The 24,919-nt window shown below is 46.3% G+C and overlaps 2 protein-coding genes across 4 annotated transcripts in view; one reads left to right on the plus strand and one right to left on the minus strand.

Moving 5' to 3' along the window:
• fars2 (phenylalanyl-tRNA synthetase 2, mitochondrial) overlaps positions 1-16,317 on the minus strand; it is a 134,602-nt gene extending 118,285 nt beyond the window's left edge. For 2 of the 3 annotated variants that reach the window (XM_084940306.1, XM_084940303.1), the window contains exon 1: positions 16,176-16,317. The gene's annotated coding sequence lies outside the window, so the exon portion shown is untranslated. Of the gene's footprint in view, positions 1-14,693; positions 15,659-16,175 lie in introns of those variants that run through there. The other variant, XM_084940305.1, reaches the window with a different exon arrangement.
• Positions 16,318-16,399: 82 nt separating this feature from the next.
• The window catches only part of lyrm4b (LYR motif containing 4), a 45,131-nt gene continuing 36,611 nt past the window's right edge, over positions 16,400-24,919 (plus strand). The window contains exon 1 of the mRNA XM_084940350.1: positions 16,400-16,537. Coding sequence (XP_084796476.1) covers positions 16,452-16,537 — 86 coding nt within the window. The 5' untranslated portion in view covers positions 16,400-16,451. The remainder of the gene's footprint in view (positions 16,538-24,919) is intronic.

The following is a 24,919-nucleotide window of genomic DNA, read 5'->3' on the forward strand; positions in this document are numbered from 1 at the left end:
AGCTCTAATGTTTCAGTTCAGTGTGTAACAGAAACTTTAACAATAACAGTTTCAACCTGACGCACCTGAACACCGAGTCACGCTGCCTCCATAAAAAAGAAAAACAAAGATTTATGACTAATTAAAAAACACAAATTAAGAGTCAGAAGTTTCACTTTTATCTTGCACTCTTGAATTTTTATTACATTTTAACTTTGTCTAATTTTTTTCTAATTTTTTATCCTGTTACTTGCTCTTCAGTGAAAAATGACTTTGACGTGAAGCGTTCTGACAAAAGTGAGACAATTAGAATTTCAAAAGTATGATTTTTTTCATCTTTTCTTATGTAATGTCAGCTTTTTATTTCAAAATTAAGACTTTTCTTTAGTCACAAGAACGTGGTTCATCTCGCAGTTAAGATATTTCAAAATAAGATTTAATGCTGGCTTTCTCTCCAATGAGTTTTTATGTTGGAATGTTGACTTATTTACTTTAAACTGATGATGATGATGATGATGATGATGATGATGATCTCACAATGTCAGATTTTTTTCTTACGTAACTTTTCGTTTAGTAATTTTGTTTCAACAGTTTAACTTTTTAATCTCAGAAGTAGACTTTAGATGTCACGCCAGGTCAGATGTTTTATTCTGTAATTTAGACTTATTGTGTCAAAAGCATGGCATTTCCTGTTGCAGTGTTATATTGTATTTTGGAAATCCTCTAAATTTGATTTCAGTATTAAATTAAAATTTTTCACTTTCACTGTTTGTAATTTTGATATTTCACCTGTGACACTGTGATTGTCGATAGACTGAAATCGGCTTCCACACTGATGGATCAAATAACAACATCTATAACTCTGAATGTGCTGTGTGGTGATCATGTTTGTGTGTCTTGTGTTGCTCCTCACAGACACGCTGCTAATATGAAACATTATGAGGCTCTGGTAAAACAGCCGTCGTCAGCCTGCAGCCATGAAGAGTGTGAGCACAGCAGCAGGGTCACAGAGCGCCACTCGGGCTCTTTTATATTCTCCTGTAATCTCGTGTCAGGCCCTCAGAGAGCCTGACACACTTCGCTGCCTCCTTATTAGCGCCTGAATGTTTTATTTTCACAGTTTTACCGAGCGCTCGGATCAGGACAGAGCCGGCGCTCACTTTCAGAGACCCACGAGGCCTCGCAGGTCATAAAACATGGATTCAGATGAAGGGAAGCGAGCGAGTCCCGACGAGCGGCGCGAGGACAACAGCAGGAAAACTCCGACTCGCACAAAGCCGAGGACGAGCATCGTCCCGGTGTGTCAGAGGCCACGATGGGAGTCCAGGAAGTGCTTCACATATTATATAACAAAGCGAGTGTGTGTGTGACCGTAAGGTCTGCTGGGCTCAGCAGGTTCAGGAAGGGCTTTATTGAACAGATGGAGGACACACACACACACACACACACACACACACACACACACACACACACACACACACAGAGAGAGAGAGAGAGAGAGAGAGAGCAGGGAAGCTGTACACACCGACATGCCAGAGAAATCAATTTGACATCCTGGGTGATATTTGGAGAGCCAAGGATTATCTCTCTCTCTCACACACACACACACACACACACACACACACACACACACACACACACACACACACACACACCTCTGTATCTCCCCTCACCTCACAACAATTAGCGCAGCAGCTAATTTGTCCTCTCTGACAGCAGAACAAATGCTAACGCTCCCCATCGCTAATACAGTTAGCATACCAGGCCGGGTCATTACTCGAGTCGGAGCGACTGTGCCTGCTGCCTCGAGCTCACCACACGCTATTAACAGTGATGGCGGCAGAGGAGCTGGATGGCACCCGCACCAACACCTGGTACTAAACTCCTGCTCAGAGGTACGTCGGCACAACATCTGCAAGCTGATACAGGAGGAGGCAAGGCAGCAAGGACAGGAAAGCAGAAAGGAAGGAAAGGGAAGGAAGCAAAGAAAAGGAAGCAAAGGAAAGGAAAGCAGAAAGGAAGCAAAGAAAAGGAAGCAAAGAAAAGGAAAGCAGAAAGGAAGCAAAGAAAAGGAAGCAAAGAAAAGGAAAGCAGAAAGGAAGCAAAGAAAAGGAAGCAAAGGAAAGGAAAGCAGAAAGGAAGCAAAGAAAAGGAAGCAAAGGAAAGGAAAGCAGAAAGGAAGCAAAGAAAAGGAAGCAAAGGAAAGGAAAGCAGAAAGGAAGCAAAGAAAAGGAAGCAAAGGAAAGGAAAGCAGAAAGGAAGCAAAGAAAAGGAAGCAAAGAAAAGGAAGCAAAGAAAAGGAAGCAAAGGAAAGGAAAGCAGAAAGGAAGCAAAGAAAAGGAAGCAAAGGAAAGGAAAGCAGAAAGGAAGCAAAGAAAAGGAAGCAAAGAAAAGGAAGCAAAGAAAAGGAAGCAAAGAAAAGGAAGCAAAGAAAACTAATGGACGATTCAGGCTCCGGTTACCTTGGCAACCAGAGTCTGAATTGTCCATTAGCGACCAACTATGAGCTACAAAGCGATGCCTGACTCTTCCATTTCTTTAGGGCAGAGGTGGATGAGGAGGGCTGGATTTGTTTATTTGGCTCCACCTTCAGCTTCCTGTTGCTGTGTTTCCTTTCAGGAGCATCTGGAAGGAAAAGCTTCGCTCACTTTTACTTCGAGTACTGATGCTCGATTGTTGTTTTTTCTCTGTACCTATGAAGCGCCTTGAGGCGACTGTTGTTGTGATTTGGCGCTATATAAATAAAATTGAATTGAATGCTGCACTGATGCTGCGCTGCAGCTGCCAACCAATTCCCAAATCCCTCCAATCTGATTCTCTCTGAGTCAAGTCATTTTCCTCCACATCCATAGTCTCCGCCCACTGGCGACCTGCAGCACGCTAACATCATTACATCAATGCACTCTGATGTTAGCGAGCAGCTCCACTAAAGCAGTTACAGCTGTACACCTGGGGTATGACCCCATTTACAATCCCATCAACACCGGCATGGAAGAAGATTGGGTAATGTAGTTCAGATTCAGAGACTTGAAGGATGGCGAGGTCTTCTGAGCTCGACGGAGCGATGGATGTGAGGGAGGATGGACAGAGAGGAGTTTTAAAGAGGAAAACCAGCACAGAAACACACCTGCTGGTGAAGTGTGTGTGTTTGCAGTGTGAAAGGCAGCAGATGGTATCGTGAAATATCAGGATCAATCGTCATTTTCAGTCGACAGCTTTCCCCATTAACTTCTGTTCTAACCGTTTTTAAAGCATTCCCACTCTTTGAATGGAGGAAACACACTGATGTGAGCTTACAGCAGAAATATGATGTTTGTCAGCATCAGTGGAAACTTTTCATCATCCTGCTGAAAATTCAGCCAAAATCCAACCAAAGCAGAGCAGGCTGGTATAGGGCTTTGGAGCGTGATGTCACGGGGGTGGGCGTGGAAAGGATTTTGGCCCGATCCGCCATTTTCGGGGTCAAAACAAAGCGCAAGCGAAAAAGGAGCGAAGGCACACACAACAGCCACGGTTCGTATTTGCTGTGTGGTCGGCTGCAATGTTCGATCACACGACCGGCAAGAGAATAAGCTTGAAAATGGTTTGTCTTTTCATTCTTCCCCAACCTGCAAGCAACATGAGGCAGCTCGTGTATCGATGTTACCAAACGAAGGCGTCTAGCCTGGATAGCAGCTGTGAGACGAGCTCCAGTTCTCTTCCATCTCCAAATATCTGTTGGTGCTCCAGACATTTTCATTCCAGTAAGTTCTAAATATGTTCATATCACTCTTTATAGCCTATTAGTTTTATTTTCGATGCGCTCTGAGCTCATAGCAAATTAGAACAAACGTCCTACTGAGTGATTTTGCAGAACTACCTTCTATTTATAGAGTTGCTAATTATTTGGCATTATTGCAGCAAACCAGCCAATGAAATGGATGAAACATCATGACTGGGTTCCAGCGCTACACAAGGGACCTGCTTCAAACATACCACCATGCCAATCAGATTACTTCTTCCATGTCAGGGTGAAGAGGTGACCCTTCAGGATAAGATGGTGAAGGTTTGCTGCGTTTGATGAACAGTGTGATAATAAAACCAGGGAAAATGAAACCTGCTCCTGTTAAATATTCTTAAGTCTTTTGCTGTTTAAATAGCGGTATTTTTTTTTTCAAAAGATACAGTAAATAAAGTAATGTTAGTAGTGGGTGATATCATGTAAACACTGTCATGATTTTATGTGAACATTTTGTCATTTGTAAACTATAAATGACATCATCATTGTAATGGATGTGATGTTCTATAAAGTGGTTTTAATTAAAAAAAGAGGCAAAAATTTGTTTGTTTCTTTATTCAACTTTTGAACTGTGGGACTCAGTCAGTACATATTCAGTAAATGCTAATTATTTACACGGCAGTGCACTTAAGGCATAAATCTAGACCCCTAGATAAAACTTTTTTTTTTGGGCAGCTGAAGAGGAGAAGTCTATCTTATGGCCAACCTCTGGCTGTATCTTGGTCATATTATCCAGCAAAACCCAGTATGCAGGTTCATCTGTAACAGTCCTTGTGCCACAGATCCTCACTGTTGCTTCTACATTAAACAGAAGAGCAGTGACGTGGGTGCAGCTCCGCCTTACAGGTGCAGTGGGCGGCTTCAACCTTCCCTGTGATGCTCACAGTGACCCGTGGCTGCAATGCTGGTTCATTCAGTCTTTGAGAGTGCAGTACCTGAAACACACACAGACAAAGTTCATTTAAAGACAAGAACTATGAGCCAAGGCCGACATAAATGCGTTTAATCTACTTTATCATAAATGTAACAAAGTGTTTAGAAAGTCAGCACATACATGTAATTTTTCATTTCTTTATGTGTCCATCTATAGAACGCTGCATGATATATTCTAAATCTGCCTGTTCTCTGTCAGAAACCTGCCTGCAGAAAATGAACCTAAAGTATGTAATGCAAGGATGTCATCACTTTAGAGATGGAGAAAGCATAAAGTGACAATTATGAATCCCTTAATATGATAAGGAGATTCTGCAGGTCATTAATCAATGTATAAAATTAAAATAAAATATATTTTTAGTAACACAAGATACAAACATGGAAGCAAGATGTGTAATTAGAATTATTTATAATAAATATGAATAAATTAGTGCAATTTCTTTAACCATAAAGAATAACTAAATCCTTCAGGACAATGTCACATCAATGTCACTGAACTCACTATGTTATCCCTCTAACAGCCTCCACATGTTCTCACTGTAGTTTCCCCTCATGAATGAATTTATGCTGCACTAATGTGAATGTTTGCAGGGAAATCAAACGCATTTTACTCGCAGTGCTCGAGCTGACTTACCTTTGTTTGAATGACGACTTGTACGCGCTGATTCCACAGATAAGGTACGAAAACATGTCAGGCTACGTCCATAGTGGTTGGTCTTCAGGGTTTCTACTCCACGGCCGTATTTCATACGGGTCCACATTTCCAATGCACGCTATTTTCTGCAAGTACCGCCGCTTCGCCTCTGAACGCAATCAGTGTCTATACAGTCCATTCTTTTTTGAGCTGCTTTTAAGCATGTTTCTTCTAGTCGTCGTTCCAACACAGTGTGTTTGTTTTGATTCGTAGACCCCGAAAATGGCGCCGCGCTCCCACAATGCATTGCGGCGTGACGTCAACTCCAAAGCCCTATAAATGAGTGAAAGAGGAAACGCCCACATCTGGATCAACTTCTCCATCAGACATCAAACTGTTTCATTTCTATGATATTTTCTGCCTTTAACTTCCCTCAGTTTGATTCTTTAGCTGGAAATGATGACAACACCACCATATGACCATACAGTGCACCTCAGTTACATCCTCCACCCACCCACTCACCACGGACGGTTATAAAACACTTCAGAGCCCACAGGCTGCTCAAGATATTACAGTGACCACTTCAAATCATCCTGCTGTCAGCTGACAGGAAAACTCAGCCTCTACATAATCCAGAGCATCCTGGACGAGCCCCCAATTTATGCGAAGACTCAACTCATGAGTTCAAGGACTGAATGTTTTTAGAAAGACGAGTTTGGTTTCATGATGTCAAGAAGTAGGGAAAGAGAAGGAAAAAAGAACATGAATTAAAGAAAGCAGAGAATAGAAGTAGAACTTTAACGTTAGAAATTAAATAGAAACAAAAAAGAAAAGGAAAAGCAACAGAGACAGGAAAGGCAAACAAAGAAAAGGAAAAGTGATGCTAATGAGAAGAAATAGGAAAAAAGAAACAGCTGGGACAGCATTATGAGCAGCGCGATTCCCTCTAAAGCCAAAACGAACATGCCAGTGTTTCCCCCCAAAGAGGTGGCAGTGTCAGGTATCGTGGTAGTTACGTCCACCTTTAATATCTGTACCTGTTATGTTTGACCTCACATGACCTCATAGATAAAAGCTTTGACCACATCCTGAGAGCAGATCCAGAGCCGCTGCTTCACACGTCCATGAACGAGCTGCACACGCGCTAATTCTAATGCGAAGCCACAGAAACAGCCGTTAGCAGTTAATCACCTTGGCTGCAGCTCTCTGATGTCCAAGTTTTTACCCCGCTCAGGTTTTACTGTTTTATTATTCAAATTAAGCACTAATGAATTCAGAGGCGGGCAGTAAAACATAATGCACTGCTGGGCCGCTTTTTGTTTTATCACTTTATTTCTGATTACAGCCTAAGCTTAACTGAGTTCACAGCAGATTCACCTGTCAGGAGGCTTCAGCGGCCCGTCCACCCTGCTCTCTGAAACACCTGCACCAGTTTAGCCGCATCAAAGGCTAAAGGTATCTGTGGTGCTGAGGAGTCTGAAGAGATCTAACAGCAATAAGGCAGGAGCTGGACGGCCTAACGAGCTTTATAATGAATTTCAGTTTATTGTATCAGTTCATGTCGGCACTCTCACGGTGCTGTTTGGGCTGCAGAGGGAAAAAATCTCCAGAGTGCCTCCTGCTCAGCTGGAGACACAGAAGAGCTGCAGGACACAGCCTGGTGGAGACCAAAACCAGAATTTACACTGCAGGGATGCATCAGTAACGCCACAAAACACATGCTGATTGGTTGTTTGTGTAAAGCGCTGATCCACTGCTCCACACGGCTCTTAAAGAGAGCTCACAGGATGAAGCATCTGCAGTGTTCAAAACAAGCAGCAGACTGTGCTGTATGTGCCGCAGATACACAAACAGTGTTCAGTGTGCAACACAACAGACCAGGCCACAAACCACCAGTCTCTCCCAGTAACCTATGACTGCAGCCTGTGGTGCTGGCTGATTACCACATGTGGCTGAATGCAGTCCAACAGAAAAGCTGCAAAGTTAGAAGGACAAAACCGTCCTCATGCCTTCATGGGTTTTAATTTCCTCCAGTTCTGCACATCAGCAGCATTCAGGCTGGATTTAAAAGTCTGTCCAACCCACACGCAGTCCTCAGATATTAGATTTTAAGGTTGTTAAATCCTGCAGGACCTCAGTGAGCATGAACCAAACAGAAATCATGGACAGGAAAAGACTGAAGATGAGCTCTAGCACCAAATCCCACAGTGCCAGTTCACAGTTTCATCTCTGTATGAAGCCTGCCTTCAGTTACTGACATTATCATTTAGTAAAAGCCCCAAATCCCCACCATAATAACTCCAGGTAACTGGTTTTAAATGCCCGTCTTTTTTTCTCCTCACCAAGGGACGCAAGCTCAGCCTCCTGCGCTCCTGTGAGAGTGTAATACCACGTTTTACCATGTAAGTTCAGAGGGCGCTGTTTCACTTGTTCTACAGTCAAATACTGTGTAGAGCAGGTGTGTCCAAAGTCTGGCCTGGGGGCCAATCATGGCCCTAAGTCAGATTTTATATGTCCCTTTGTGTCTACCTTAAAAAGCTTCACTTATGGCCTCCACCACAAACAGAATCAATAAAGTGTCATTTCTCTGTCACCTCCTGCTGTCAGCACCGTGAGATGCAACCAGTGAGTAGATAAAAGTTTTACACACACAACATTAAGTCTGGTTTAAATGAACCTGAGATTCTGATATTCAGCAGCTTCACTGAAGCTTGAGCTCTGTGTTATTTTACTCTCAATATTTTTTCAATAAAATTACAAAATGACAACTAAAGTCTGAAAAAAATTGGGATTTTCATGAGAAAACGTCACCACGGACACAACAGGGGTCCGGCCCGTGTCACCCAGGACGGCCCCACAACATCAGCACCACAGGCTGAATTTCGTCCAGTGAAGATGGATGTCTCAGTGATGGAAGACCCTGCATCCACAGACTGACGACGGCGAGTCATCAGCATAAAGGAGACTCCCAAAGATCTCCTTCCACCAACCGACTGTGTTCCTGTTAGAAGCTTCCTAAATCCAACCAAACTGCAGCTGAAAGCTAAAGAATTCAAATCTAATCAATCAAGTCAACTAAAAATAATCAATGATGAGTGGCTTTCTGCATCTCTCAGGACTCAAACCCCACCCTCCCAGGTGAAAGTCTGATCCGTTCGCCCAACACTACCTGCTGTTGGTCTTTTTACCGCCTCACCTGACAGACCGAAGTGTTTCTGCCAGAATCCCTGAGATCAAACTTCTCCCTCTTTTTACACAAGTTGCAAAGTTATTACATCACAGCGACGTGATTGGCCAGCGGCAGTGATGGTGCTGTAGTTTGTAGGAAAGACAAAAACACGTGGATATCACCTCAGATTCCTAAACGCCGACCTCGGATCAGGAACAAAACCTGCCGCTACATCACATCCTGCATTATTGGACTATCGTTTGCTCCGTTTAGAAAACCTGTTTTCATTTTCCAAACGTATTCTCTGGGAGCAAACAGCGGCCCAACAAACAGAGTCAGCCGCTCTGAGACCCAGAGGCGATGTCTCCCCGGCTGAAATCTACGATGGATGGTAATTACCGGCGAAGGCAGCGAGCTGGATGTGGATGGCCCCCGTGTTATTAATGAAAGCTAATGAAGGCTGCGGCTCTGATCTCCTCTCCTCCCTCCATCGCTGAAGGATGGAGGGAAACAGCCAGCTGGGTTCATTTAGACTCACACAGATGGACTCCTCGTGCCTTCATATTTCTCTGAATGTGTGAGTGAAAAAACACTCAGTGCTGGGTTTCACCCAACTCAAGAGCGCCGTCACAGCAGCAGAGACGTGCCCGGGTTTGAATTCAGCTGGTACTGAACATTTACTCCACAAACCTGCCAAAAATGCTCCGTCCCATATTTAAACACCACAACTTTGATAAACACTGACATTAAAATGAAACCAAAGAAGCCTCACGAGCCTTTTCAATTAGAGTTGCAGTATCATGTGTGGGTCCACGGTGTAGTCGTCCACACGTTTGCCTGACAGATCAAAGGTTTCCAATATTCTCTCCATTAAACTCTTTATTACTCTTTCTGCTGTGTACATCCAAAGAGACGCCTGCATCTTCTGTGCCTTAAGAGTTAGGCTAACACTGAAGTGTCAAAGCTGCAGTCTTTCTAATGACCAGCAGAGGGCAGCTCCTCTGGTTCAAGACCATCTGTTAGTACAGCAGCCTCACAGCAGCCATGCTATTGGTCAGATAACCGACCAATAACAGCGCAAACATGCTCCAGCGGTCTACTTCAGTTAGCTGAGGTGAAGCCTAGCAGACAGCTAGCAGCTACAGCCACCTGTCAGTCAAAGAGGCCACGCCCCTGATAATGCAAACTTTTTGCAGTCTGCCTCAAGTGGACATTAGAGGAACTGTTTGTTTTTTCACTAATAAACTGGCTGAAATGTTTTCAGGAGTAAAAAAAGGAAACTTATTGTTAGTTTGTACATTTTAACCTTTGATGCTAACGTCTGTCCTCTCATCATTAAGCACAGCAGGCTAACAGAGCGTCAGCTCAAACTAAACCCACGCCTAATCCCGCTGTCGTGGATCGGTCTCCTGTGTGTCCCGACTGTGTGAGGAACTTATCATCATGAATAAAGTGTGAATCATCGCCGCAGATGTTCCCTTCAGTCCACTTCCTGCAGCCCTTTGATTTGGACTTTCTCCAGCTTCTCACCGACACTTCAAAGCATCACCTCGTTCTGACGCTTACTTCCAGTTTTTCTGCCAATTAAAGCAGAGATCGGGTTTGTTTACATCGGCCGCGCTCGCTTCAATCCCCTCAGCCCGAGTGTGACATTAAACACAGCAAATACAGCCAAATCCCAGGAAAGCCGGCGCCGTAAATGTGTCTGCGTGCAGCGCGACGGAGGTCAGAGCCATAAAATATTCATTCAGAAATAAATGCAAAGGCGATGTTGTTGCACTTAATGCCTGGAATGACATTCAGGAAATTTGGAAAGTAGTTTCTCTATCACATTCAGTCGTTTTAAATTGTGAGGCGCTCATGTTTTATTCAGCACTTTGGCTAAATGTCAGCTCACATCATTAGTTAACCCGCTGATGTGTTTGGGTGCAGTCTGGGTTTTTCTCTTATTTTCTTTTTATTGTCGATAAAAATGAAGAGAAAACACTCGCAGTGGATGCAGAGACACACACACACACACACACACCTGTCCAGCTGCTTCAGGCTGCAGGTGCAGAGGAGGAGGCCTGAGGAGTGGAGGTGATGGATGGATGGAGGGGTGGGTAGGTGGATTGGAAGTGATCAGTTTCGGGTCACGGGCTGATGTGTCCGAGACGGATTCTTCCGCCGCTCTGAACGCGGGAGGAAGCGATCGATAGGAGGAACGTCGGGGGCCTTGATCCGCCAGGCAGAAAGCAGCCGGAGAGTGAAAACTCAATCTGCAGCTCACAGCGTGATTCAAGGTGAGAGCGAAGCGGCCGACAGTTCAAACAAACTCATACGGACTCAGCGAGGAGTTCCTCCGCTCTCAGCGGCTCGCAGCACCACGCAGACAGCTTTGTTAGGCCTGAGACGAGGCGAGGATTGCACGCCTGCCTGATCACCACACGTACTTCTCCCAAAGTCTGCAGAAAGTTTGCACACCTTTAAAATTCATGCTTTTTGCATTTATATTTGCACTCATCAGTGCTCCGGAGTTTCTTTTTGCTCAGGATTATTGCTTCATGCTTATTGAAGATGGGAATGAATGCATTTAATGTGTGGGTGCCACGCTGCTGCTTGTTGCGTGGTGTGGAGACCCAGGCCGAGTTTCTGGTTTCAGATATCAAAGCCTCGGTCCTGGAAACACACGAGGACGACATTCAGCAGAAACAACCAGGCCTGCGGTCACAACACAGTTTCACTCCACCTGTCCTGACCGCTGACCTCCGAGCTCAGTAGAGAAGACCGACGTCCAAGCATTCATTATTGATCTCCTGCTGAGCCATCAGTCGGCGCCACGGCGAGGACCTTCACTCTCCTCCTCCATCGCCTCAGAGATTCAACAGTCTGTGTTTCAGACCAGCTGAAAACAGCTAATTTATCAGGCAAATCATGGAAAGTCAGGATTTTCAAGGCAAATCCAAAACTTTCTTTCACTGCCTGTTTGGAGGAGAAGCTGCTTCTGGGTCTGAACGTCTGAGCTCGAATCAGAACAAAGATTCATGAACGTTTCAGAAGCAGCAGGAGGGCGAAGAGCTGCTCGAGGTCGACGCGTCACGTTCTGCCCAAAACACCACAACGTGCAGTCAGGGGCCAATCAGCTCGCTCCAAAAGACCACTGTACAGGACACGCACACACAGACACCCACGTGTACACACACAGCGGACTAAAAATACAGAGATGACAACCAATGATATCGTCAGCTGTTTCTTTTTGTAACAAACACACAAACTAACACATCAGCATGAACACACACACACACACACACACACACACAGCAGTGTCATTGACCTTTCCACTCAAAGACAGCAGGGCATCAACAAACAGGATGAGTCTGTGACCTTTCACACATCCACTGCTAAAGATCATACTGTACACATACACACACACACACACACACACACACACACGCACACACACACACACACGCACACACACACACACACACACACACACACACACGTCCATCTTTGTGAGCGCACTCAGTGATGTGAGTCAGGCAGTGAGGGTGGGAGTCAGTCGTGGCGCTGACGGTTACAGCAGCGATCTGATGGACAGATGAAGTTTTTCTTCTTGACCATAAACGACGACTACGTCACGTTTGCACCACCCTCAGCTCCGCTCACACAGCCTGACTCTGCAGCAGCTAGTCTGCATTAAGGGCTGAGGTGGTCTGCGAGCAGCGCGCCATGACGACCTGCCGTGTCTGTAGTTTGTCAATGACGTCACCTCTGACGATACCGTCCCCGTGAACGTCTCTGCGTCCGCTGTCCTGCAGGAGACGTTTGAAGGCTGCGTCGGCAGCTGCGAGTGAACATTTGGAGGTTTAAATCACCGAAGCTGTGCTTTCACTACACGACGAGCTCACAGCATCTACAGAATATTTAAAAATAGTCACATTTATCCTCTCTGTTCACTTCCTGCCGTCTCTAATCAGGCAGAGACACTGTGAGGGCTAAACCAGTCTGAACTCAGCAAACCGAGCAGCAGAGAAGACAGCGAACGCCTCATCACCGTCCACAGACTTCACCTGTGAGGAACTCCGTCTGACGGCTTTGTTAAGGAAGCCTGAGAGAGGAGAGGGAACGCCTCAGCTGATATCAGTGAGCTGTCACACCGACTGTGCTGGTGTTAATGATCAAGACTCCTTTAGGAGCACACTCAAATTCATCGGAGTCACACAGGACAGGAGGCCGAGCTGGAGACGCTCACATGTTCACTGGGAGATGGAAATGAGTCCATCAGAGGGACGGCTCAGAGTCCGGGATGTTTGGACATGTGCAGAGGAGGGAGGGTCATGGATGTAGTGAAGGAGAACCCCGAAAGGAAACAGCTGGAAGAAGGAGGCTAAACATCCTGCTGCTAAGAGGTGATGTCGGCGTTCCTGACGGAGAAGCAGATGAAGCCAAAGAAACAAACGGAGATCAGAGCCGGTCTGAGGCGGTGCTGGGACGCCATATTTAAATATTCAAACACCTCATGGGTATTTTTAATCCTTCGTGACCATTTCTTATCTTAAAAACTATCATTTTTTCAGTTTCCAGGAAACTCGGACTTCACAGTTTAACCAATAAAGTAAATCCTCAGAATCAGATTCAAAATTCAGAACATCGTCTCCAACATTGTCCAGAAACTGTCCCGACACGCACAGAACGAACTACAAACCCCACTTTAAATGAAACCGTGTGTAAACTTTAACATTCAGCCTCGTCTCAGCAGGAGCGCGTCAGACGATCGGGAGAAGAAGAACCAACAGAAAATCCATCAGACAAAGAAGAAAAGATCCAAAATACAGACGTAGGTCGTTCTGCAGGAAGTGACATCACGCCTCTCATGAACGTTAGCTCCTGTTTATGCAAAGATAATGATCAAGTTTCTGAAAACTACAAGTACAGCTGAGGTTTCACTGTGATCTAGTTTATCACATTCAGCTCTCGCACATACAGACGTATAAAATGAAATCAGTGTGTGGGGGCCTGACTGTGCGTGTAAAGTTTCCCTCCAGAATCCCAAACTGCTGTGACGTTTGAGTGTCAATGTGACGCGCTGGGATGACTTCAAGCCTACGATAGATAAAGAAACACACGTGACCACATCACACGCAACACGAGTGACAACAGGTCGGCTATTTCACACTTCCTGTCACAGTCAGGCTGCAGGGGGCCGTCCTTAAACCAAGACCAATCAAACTGCAAAGCTCATCAAAGGTAACATCCTATCACAGAAAATACATTTACACCATTACAGGAGGGACTAACTCCACCCTTCAGCCAGCAGTGGACACATGCAGATGTTCATGCAAGAGTCCGTCACACATGTTGACTGTTAAATATCGATAAAGTTACAACCCCGAGTAAAATTGTGGCTGTGATTGGTGACCATGCTGCGGTCAGCAAGCATTTAAAGAGAAGTTCGACGTGTGTGAAGAATGATAGAAACTGGAACTCTGAGATTATCTACAATGACCCTAAAACCACAGCAACGCCTGACCGAGGGCAGCTCCTGCACAAAGATGAGGCTCTCTGTAGACCAGCAGAGGTTTAAGGGCTGTCATAATGTCAGGAGACTTCTAAACATGTTAAACGAAAAACACAGCAGAGCGAGCTCTAAATACATATCCAGCATTCAGAATCGAAACTGCTTCCGAGGTACGGATCAGCTCAAACATTCCTCAGATGGATCCAACTATTACACACAAATCCCAACTAACGAGAACATTTCAGAAGCTTTTGATTCACAGCGATGAGTCAGAGCTGTGCTCCATCACTGCAGCAGAGCCTGTGGCCACAGCAGTGAGGGAGACACCTCCTTATTACTTTGTTTGCAGATATTATTCTTCAGGACAGACATAACTAAATGATTCCCAGTCCGGTGAGGTCACCTGCAGATATTGGAGAGTTTTTAAAATTTATAACTCCAACTCGACCCATCATGAACGTAGGCATCAAAATTCTCCAGAAATTAATTAATTTTTTAAGATCTCCTGTTAAACATCATGGAAACATTAAACCGACGGTCAAATTGACCTTCATCTCTGATTGGACGAATAAACATTATAAAATCGATGATCTTATCTAAATGTTTATGCTACTTCCAGACATTTCACCACCAGTACCAGCTTTGTTCTGTGATGAGTGAAACGAGCTGTTTATTTGGAATAACAGGAACGTTACTTTACCTGCCTTATGAGAGGGGAGGAGTTAAGTTTCCCAACCTCAGGTGGAATTACACGGCTGGGGTGACAAGTCGTTGACACCTGGTAAACGTGTAAAATCAAATATTTGTATATGGATGGGGCGTTTCCTATATTTGATCAATTATGTGAAAAACGTTTATTGAAATATTGACATGCATCCACATCCAGACGGATGATGAATATTCCAGAGCTGTCAAAAACAGAAACGTCTACTGGACACGTGGAAGGAAACGTCTACTTTCTTTATAATTTATTAATGTCTGCTGTAAATATTCAGCAGTGAACAAATTAAAAGCCTCCAGAAAGACAAGAAGACACAGATGGAACAGGCTGGATGAATCTACCCAGTGGACTTCACGCAAACACAGAAACAGACTAAGCAGAAAGTGTATTTACTTGGTACATAATGAGACTTTCCAGACCACTCAAACCAGTTTTGTTTTGCTTTTTCACTGCGTCCCTCTTTCTGCGCCGAGCAGCCGCACAGGCTCTTTCCTCAGATGTCCCGAGGACATAAAGGTTTCCACCCTCTCCGTGTTCTGCTGAGCCCTCCTGCTCATGAGACGAGACGGTGAAAAGCTTTAAATTCCCCGGGACAAACATCAGTGAGGCTCTCAGCTTTTCTTCGACATCCAGCAGCTTCTGAAGGAATCCCATCAAAGGCTGCACTTTTAAACATTTTACTTTCCAAGACAGCTGACGACATCTGGCACGACGACCGAAACCCTCAGCAAACATCTACAGACGTACAGCCGAGAGCGTCGTCGGCACCTCGGTTACAGCGTGTGGAAGCAGGAAGTCTGCATCCCAGGAGCAACCTTCCCATCACTACAGGTTTACACCACCAGGCCTGGCATTAGGACAACACACCGACAGCACCACCTGCGCACACGCCTGCCCTCAGGTACAGTCTGACTAACAGGCCTGTAGGCTGGACATGGAAAACATTTGTTTTTGTTTTAATGAAACATAATCTTGCCTTTCTGTCCAGGGAGCAGGTTTAGCTGAAACTCTGAGTCAGTTACCATGGTAACAGACCAGGTGACTGACAGGAGTCACTCTTGGTTAATGACGTCAGAGTAGTCAAAGGTCAGAGGAAGACGTTTGCACCACAGATCAGCGTGTCAGCTACAGGTGTGTGTGACGTCAGACCTGATGGAGGGTTTAGATAACCCCACAGGAAGGTCACACCTAACGCCACGTGCACGCCCCTGTTTGTGCCCGTGGAGTTAAAGTAAAGTAAAGCCTGACCCCCCCACACACACACACAGTCCCCAGCTGTCAGGTGAGCAGCTGCCATGCTGACCCGTAAAAAGCCCTCTGAGCGTGGAAGTTCCGCGCTGCGTGGGCCGGTATGCTGCTGTCCCACAGTGGGGCTCGTGGACCAGCTTGTGGTCCATTCATGAACGTGGATTTAAAGGCTCACGTGCGTTATGAAAGGTTAGAGGAGCACCGCGAACTCACCTCCTGTCACTCCAGCGCCGGATGCTGTGAAGGCGTCGGGAGCGCGCCTGCGTGATCACTGCGAGTTCAGGTCAGAGTAAATTAAACTTCCTGTGAGCGCGAGGCTCTTTGTGACACTCACAGCTTAGAGTGTCGCGTGGGGTCACACCGATAAAGCGGAAGCGGAAAACAATCCGCCGGCGTCTCGTATTTCTGCGCAGGCGCTCCTCGGTCAGCCTCGTGCCCGGGTCCTTCAGCTCAGAGCGCCGCGGAGGGACCTGCGCAGTCCCAGACAGCATGGCGGCGGCTGCACGATCGCAGGTGTTGTCTCTGTACAGGACGATGCTCCGAGAGAGCGCGAAGTTCCCGTCGTACAACTACAGGTGAGACAATTCCGCGTGCGTGCCCCGGCTGGTAGCCGCGGGAGACGCTCGCGCCTGTGTTTACGTCGAGTGTGCTGACGGGTTCGGGGTCACGTGACTGCGGGGCTCAGGCTGCAGGTTCGGGGCGTGAGTACGCAGGCGCTCAGGTGTTTCATCCTCAGGGGGGTGAGCGTGTGAACCTAACGGTCGTTTAATACCTGTACGTGTTGCACTGTGAGTGTCTGGTGGAGGTGATGGAGGCGGAGGTGATGGAGGCAGGTACACGCAGGTGTGTCTTGTTGCAAAGTTGAACTTAATGGGTTCAGATGACCAGGAGACCTGATGTAGACACGTCAGAGGTGCTGACACTGAGCCGGGCTGCGCATGTTCTGCAAACATCCCTCCTCATCCTCCTCCTTCACCAGGAGAACTTTGAAAGCTTTGGTCAAGAAGTTTGTCTCGGAGCGTCTGGACCGGTTCTGGTCTCGTTGGTGACAGGATTAGTTCTGATATCTGGAACCAACTGCGTCCTGAAGGTGGACGATGAAGATGATGCAACAGGAGGTCACACGACAGAGAGGCAGGGCGGTGATGTCACTGAGGCTGGGATTTCACAGGAAGTGACTAAATTGTCTCAAAGTAAACTTTATTGTCATCTCTCTATATACAGTACAGTAGAGATGAGATGAGACGACAAGGCTACATCTGAAGTTTGTCACACTTCCTCCTCCTGCTGCACTGTAGCTCCGCCTCCATTCAGTTTCACTGCAGGCAGAAGTAAGGGGGAACCGTGAACTCACCGTGAACTTTATTAGTTTTAAAAGTCAGGTTTTATAACAGCTGCAGACAGGAGGTGATCCAAGGATCTTTTCCATCCTTGGCTCCTTTCATGAAGGACGCTCCCTCGTTTCCTCTGCTGTAGAAAGTCATGAAGGAAGCACCTTTGTTTGGAGCCGTGGGTCAGCGCCATTATTTTAGCCTTCATATGGAGTGGCAGCCCAAAAGTCCTGCGTGTTTTTGTGTGTTTGAGGATGATTTTTATTTGTCAGCCCGACATCCATCGATCTGTCTGTCTGTCTATAGTTTAACCTGCTGAAGCGCGCTGACTGTTTTCTGGACACAATGACATGACTTCAGGTATCTAACAGCGTTGGGTATGAGAGCAGGCAGCTGGTCGGGCTCCATGCAGCTGCTTAGTGCTGCTTTTGTTGCTGTAATTTGGTTTGGATGGGTGGCACCATCATCATCATCAGGGCTCAAACTCTGTTCTTTATTTGGAAAAACAGAACATGACAAACGGGTCACAGAGGCTCTGAGCTGCTCATTAAATAACAATCATTGTGCATCTAAACTGATTCAAAAACTCAAAGTGAAGTAAAACTAAAGACTAATGAGAAAAAACTGTAATAAGAGTAATCAGACTCCACCTGAGGCTCAGCTAAACGTCACTGCACCTCACAGCGTTACGTTTTTAGAGCCTTTTCTGCGATTCGTATAAAATTTCTACAATTCAAAGTTTGAAAAGCTGTGAAATTTTCTCTTCTTATATTAAAAACATTTCAGCATATATATATATATATATATATATATATATATATATATATATTTAAAAGCAGTCTTTTGACCAACTTTCAGCCTGAGCATGAAAACCAAACTTTAACAGTTTTTCATGTTCATCTTCAAACTTGGCCTCAGAATTAAAAACAGGCTGGATGTGGTCGATGGACCCTTTTAAAAACGTGTAAATCAGAAGTGATGGAGCAGAAGCTCCACGCTGGGCTCAGATGGAGCGATGAGTCTGCCGACCTCCACCTGATGGAGGATCAAAGCGGCAGAGAGCTTCCTTCCTCCTGCTGCGTTCACACCAAACAGGAAGTTCCTCCTCTGACAGTCGAGCAGGCGCAGTGAGCGGGTGGAGGAGGAGAACTATCAGGCTGGTCAGGCCTCGGTCGAGGTTACCTGTGAGGCTGAACAGGTGAAGGTGGAGTCCACACCCGGCTCCACCTTCAGCAGAGACCCGTTCGTTCCTCCTCCCCGTGCTACACGATTAAATCGGGAGGAGTTGGAGTCCGACTCTGCCTTTCTGAGGTGAGTCTGGGACGCCGTCTGCGGCTGTGACAGCACTCGGCGCTCCGCACGGACATCAGAGAGTCGCCGCTCCCCGCCCGCCTCCGTGCGGAGCGCCGCTGTGTTGAATTATTGAACGGCCAGATGAGAGGTGGCCTCCTCCTGCTGCCTCTCCAAATAAAATATATTCATCCCGCCTGCCCAGAGGCAGACAGCTGGCTCTGCCCGCCGCCTCAGACGTGTGTGTGTGTGTGTGTGTTTGAAGCCAGGTTTGGAGGACAGCTCGTGGAAATCAAACTTCGGTTAGTTCATTACCACATCAATAACGCTGGTGTCTTTCTGCGGGTGGAGTTCAGCTCCTTCAGCTGCAGTCCTGCTGAGAGGACGTGGTCCTCTGTGACTACATGTACCAGCATGCTCTGCTCCTGAAATGAAGTTACTGTGACACCAGCTGCTAAAGAAATGAAACTAAATCAGGAAGCTCGAGTTTGAAGAAATGCATGAAACAGGAGAGTCTGTCCTCCTGGGTTAGACGGGCCCTCAGGTGAGCACCCACATATGTGGGCCACAATTTTCTCCAGCTAAACAAAAACAAAACTGAAGTAATCGTCTTTGGCGCCAAAGAAAAACGATTACAGGTCACCAGAGAACTTCAATCTATACACCTAAAAACCACAAACCAGGAGAGAAATTTGGGTGTAGTGATGGATGCAGACCTACACTTAGAAAAACACATTAAGACAATAACAAAGTCAGCTTACTATCACCTCAAGAATATTTCAAGGATAAAAGATCTGATGTCTCAACAGGACCTGGAAAAACTAGCCCATGCATTCATCTTTAGTAGGCTTGATTACTGTAACAGCATCTTTACAGGTCTACCTAAAAAATCAGTCAGACAACTACAGCTCATTCAGAGCTCTGCTGCTCGAGTCCTCACTAAGACCAAAAAAGTGGACCACATCAGTCCAGCTCTGAGGTCTTTACACTGGCTGCCTGTCCGTCAGAGGATAGACTTTAAAGTCCTGATGCTGGTCTATAAAGCTCTGAATGGTTTAGGACCAAAATACATCAGTGACCTCCTGACCCAGTATGAACCTTCCAGGTCCCTCAGGTCATCTGGATCCGGTCTTTTATCAGTTCCCAGAGTCAGAACCAGACACGGAGAAGCTGCATTCAGCTTTTATGCTCCATATATCTGGAACAAACTCCCAGAAAGCCTCAGATCAGCTGAAACACTCAGTTTATTTAAATCCAGGTTGAAGACTCACCTGTTCTCAGCTGCATTTGAATAAAGCACCAAATCCACACTTAAGCTTAAATTTCAAAACGTACATTTTAACTACTGATTTTATCTACTGTTCTGATTTTATCTGTTTTGATTTTATATACTGTTTTGTTTGTTTGTTTGTTAATTAGTTAGTTTGTTTGTCTGCTTGTTTTAATCAATTTTAAATCATGCTTTTTATTTGTTTTTGTTTCTAATGTCTCTGTAAAGCACTTTGAATCACCTCGTTGTTGAATTGTGCTATACAAATAAACTTGCCTTGCCTTACCTGTGTGGGCGTGCAGCTGAAAGCCTGATTTACCTGTGAGTGCATGAAACCGGGTTTTTTTTTATCTGGGAGGTTAAAACCTTTGTGGGGCACCAAACCTTTTCATATGGAGGAAATAACCTCTTTAAAGGTCTCAGCCTGAAGCCAGACTCCACCCAGCTCCACCCAGACTAGAGCAGGGCGATATGACCAAAAATATTTATCATGATATACATTTGAAAATTTGCAATAACGATATAACTGACACTAGACAAAATACTTTACAACTCCACAACTTTATTAGTGCAAAAAAACCCCATCAATGTATTTTCACTTAAACAAGCAGCTGTTTTTTATGTGCATTAAAGTTATATAAAAATGTAACAGTGCAAATGTAAATTCCTTGCTGACAGTTTAACCAAAAGGCATTTCCAGTGGAAACTGGCCGACATATCCTCAGCATAACCATGTATAACATCCACAAAACTTAAAAAGAGGTTCTACACACACAATACGGTAATATTCTGTTGAAGCACAGTACGTATCACTCCGCGAGGCTCCGCCTACGATAGCCGTAACGCTCCGACAATCCATCAAGCGGTGCGGCTTCGTAGCTTAGCAAAGTCGTACTGAAACATTTGACAGATTTTCGAGCGCCGTGCACATAAAATCATTTCGAGGTCAGTAAACACAACCAGAGTTCATACATAAGGCACACGGGATTATAAGGGGCTCTGTCGACTTTCAGAAAAATCAAAGGATTGATTCTAAGTGCGCCGTATTTCCCAAACAACACGGTAACAACGACGCCCCGCTAGCATGCGCTACCAAAAATAGTGCTTTGTTGTGTATCTGACGGACGAAAGCTAAACCAGTTCCACACCAGTGAAGTTGCAGCATTTTACAAACCAGTTCTGGTTCATCCGTTTCATTTAAGGATCCGCGTTCGCTCTTCTCATTCTGCGTCGCCGCCATGTGCGTGTGTAAACCTAGGCACTGCGCATGCGCGTTTTACCCATATTCTATCGCCATATTTCATTTTCCTGTCGTTGCCCAAAATCACACCGGTATTACCGTGAACGGTATGATATAGCCCAGCTCCACCCAGACCCCACCGTGTTTATTCTGCTGGTTTTAGTTAGTGTGTCTTTGGACAGTCCAAACCACGATGATGCATTACTGCCTACCTGTACTTTGCAAACACCCTGTTTAGCACAGCTGTCTTACCTTGGCATACCTGTGGCTCCAGGCCCACCAATGATCTTCCTCACAGAGACACGCCCTCAGTGCTGGATGGTCAGGTCTCCTTACTGGGCAGGAAATGGGAAACCTGAATGTTCATTACATCATCAGCGATACCTGAGCTAACTTCCTGAGCCGGGATCGGACTGATAATCTGATCCATGGACCAGATCAGGGCATCTTTAGTTACTTTCTGAGTAATTTATTACATGTAACCATTGGCTACTGAGAAGAGTAATCAGAGTACTTTCCCCCAGAATAAACTCCCTGTAGCTGTTAGCTTTTGTGTTAGGCTTTGTTTTTGTAAGGTTTTCTTCTCTCAGTTTAGTTTTTATTAGTTTCAGTGTTTAGTCTTATTATATCATTTTTATTGAGGGCATGTGTCAGGAGTGTCGGAGTAAACACGTCCATCAAAGCCTCGTCAGGAATGAAACCAACAGATCGTTTTGTTTTCAGTTTGAACGTTTTTGTTACTTCACTCTAAGAGCCTGTGTTCTGCTCTGAGGTGTCCTCCTGTGAAAAGGGAGTTTTTCCTCCCCACTGTCTCCACCCTGTGCTCACAGGCGGCTGCCTGATTGAGTCTCTCTGTACTGTTGCAGAGTCTACCGTATGAATATGAGGCGACTGTAGTTGTGATTTGGCGCTGTATCAACAATATTACAGGGTGTAACTTGCAGTGTGTATTCATGCTGTGGATAGTGTCGGAGCGCAGAGGGGCGGAGCGCAGAGGGGCGGGTCCAGATGCGATGCCTTCTCATCACTTTCTCCATCATTTCTGAGCTGTCGTGGCTTCAATCGTTCAGGCCCACGTGAACATCCTGCATGTTTAAACGTGTGCTTTTGGTTAAGCTTTGCAGGCTGTGTGTGTGAGGGCGGCTACAGCTGAGCTCTGTTTTACTTGTGTTTTGATAGCAGGCTCGTTTTCTGCTGTTTCTGTGTCAGAATCATTTTCACATAGTTGTTTTCTAACGTTAAGAGGAGCCTCAGGGTGAGAGCGACGCAGCAGGTGCCTCGGGTTTACCAGCCAGCCTGCTTGCCAGTCACAAAGTGGAGACATTACGATCTTCCAGGAAAAAGTGCATGAAAACAAATGAATGAAAAAGAAGCGAGAGCGGGAGAGCGGCGTTTAATCCTCCTAAGCCTCAGCTTGTGCTGAAGCCGTGTACCTGCGCGCTCGCCGGGTTGTTGTGGAATGACCTGAATATGCCAGACGTTGCTGCAGGCTGTGTTTTGTTGTTTCGCTGTCTTCCTTCCTGGGAGGAGAGGTGGGAGACTTTGGCTGAATTTGGAGGGCTTTGCCAGAGAGGGAGAGGAGCGGGATAAACAGACGTCGGATGAAACATTCATGATTCTCTGCAGGAAAATTAGATCATTGCTGCAGCTGAAAGGTCGGCGCTCGGAGTGAGGCCGACGCATGAAAGTCAAAGGCCAATACATTAGGAACAGGTTGGAGAAGAAGGTTAAAACAGCGTTGCTGTGATGACGGGACGGAGTGACACCCGGCTGACGGCTGTGGAGCTCATGAACATTTTACTGCAGTGCACCCTGAGACCAGCAGGGGGCCCCGCTTTGTTTTGTTTTCTAATTATGTAAAAATGTAAATTTCTCCATGTTTTTATTTCTCGGGGAATTCAGGACCTCTGCAGGTCCTTGAGCAGCCTTAAAACAAATCTTTGGATATTGTTAGAGACGGAATTTCATTATGATTCCCAGAGCTGGGAATAATAATGATAACTCGCTGTAAAGTCAACAAACTAACAGCCTTTAACCACAGAGCGACACAGCGAGCATCTCTGACCGCTCTCCCGTTTAAGCTCTGTCCTGTCTCCTGGTTCCTCGCCGGATCTCCTCGCTTGGATTTCCATTTCCGGGAAGCGGATGAAGGAGCAGAGAGGCCAGTGTGGCGAGGGTCCAGGCCCCGAGCGGCGTGCTTGCGTGATTTCTCTCGATGTAGAAAATGCACGTTAACACTCTCATCCTTAGACACGACTCAGTGACAAGCTCACAGACTGTGTAGTCGATGGACACGCCCACTCTGGTGACCTCGAGCTGCCGCCATCTTGGCGAGGCCTGGTTGGCGGACAGCTCCTGACAGACAAGTCGCATCCTTTGCGTCGTTCCTCCAGGATGAAGGCTGACGAGAGATCACAGTGAAATATGAAGGACGGAGTCAAAGACAGAGAATCTATTGTGTTCTATTATGAATAGAGACAATAAATAAATGAGTGATGATCGTGATGGTGGCAGCTTTAGCGGTGCTGTAGGCAGGCGCTGCACGGACGCCTTCCTGACCGCACGTTGCAGTTAAGGTGGACGTTACACAGGGATCACAGAGGCAGCGGGCTGAGGAGGCGGTGCCGTGATGGGAGCTGGTGACGTCATCGCGGGGAGGAGGAGTTTATACAGGTCGTAGTTGATACAGGAGGAGGTGTGGCGGATGCATCACTGTCTCCTCCTGTTTGACCCAATAATTACAATTATAGAAATCGGGTTTTATTCTGTGACCTCAGTAAGTCCTGATGAGTTTATGGAGCCTCCGGTCTGAGGTCACAGAGCGAGGGAGCCGAGGGTCGTTTTGTCTGCAGTCGCCCCCTGCAGGCCGTTAGAAATGGTGCAGGTTGAAGGAGCTCTCTGCAGTGTTGGGGTTAAAACCCTGCAGGCGTGATCCTGGCTGCCATTAAAACTCAGCTTTCAGCGCGGGGCAGCAGGCAGCTCGCTCGGTTTTATTTGTTTGTTAATTATGTAAAAAAATGAGAATTTCTACATGTTTTTATTTAGAAAGTGGATTCAGGGCACCCGAGGGTCCTTGAATAACAAGTCCTTGTTATTGTTCGTCAGGATTTAACGATTCTTCTGCGTGTTTGTGTTTCTCCCGCCTGCTGTGGTGCTGCAGCCTTGTGCTGTGCTGGTTCTCCGACACGTGACGATCCGATTTATCCGTACCGCTCCGGAAACACGTCTTTCGTTCAGCCAATCTCACAAACTTGGCTAACTTTCCTGCGGTGTCCGCTCACCTGTTCCAGCTCAAACACTTAAAATCCCTGCAGGGCCCAAACCCACAGGTGTGGCACACAGACGAGGAGGAGGAGGAAGCAGACTGTCAGAAGTAGGTCATCATCTCTGCACAGGAGCAACGAAACGCCAAATAACAAACTGATTCAGTGTTTGTGTCTCAGAGTCTTTCGCTTTGTCCTCATCGGTATTTCTCCCTCTCTCCTCCCTCTCTCTCCCCCTCTCCCTCTCTCCTCCCTCCCTCTCTCTCCCCCTCTCCCTCCCTCCCTCTCTCCTCCCTCCCTCCCTCCCTCTCTCCTCTCTATCCTCCCTCTCTCCTCTCTCTCCTCCCTCTCTCCTCCCTCCCTCTCCCCCCTCTCTCCTCTCCCTCCCTCCCTCTCTCTCCCCCTCTCTCTCCCTCCCTCTCTCCTCCCTCCCTCCCTCTCCCTCCCTCCCTCTCTCCTCTCTCTCCTCCCTCCCTCTCTCCTCTCTCTCCTCCCTCTCTCCTCCCTCCCTCCCTCCCTCTCCCCTCTCCCTCCCTCTCCCTCCCTCCCTCTCTCTCCTCTCT

The sequence above is a fragment of the Perissodus microlepis genome, chromosome 9, assembly GCF_051167445.1.
Source record: "Perissodus microlepis isolate ML-2025 ecotype Zambia chromosome 9, ASM5116744v1, whole genome shotgun sequence".
NCBI classification, from domain to species: domain Eukaryota; kingdom Metazoa; phylum Chordata; class Actinopteri; order Cichliformes; family Cichlidae; genus Perissodus; species Perissodus microlepis.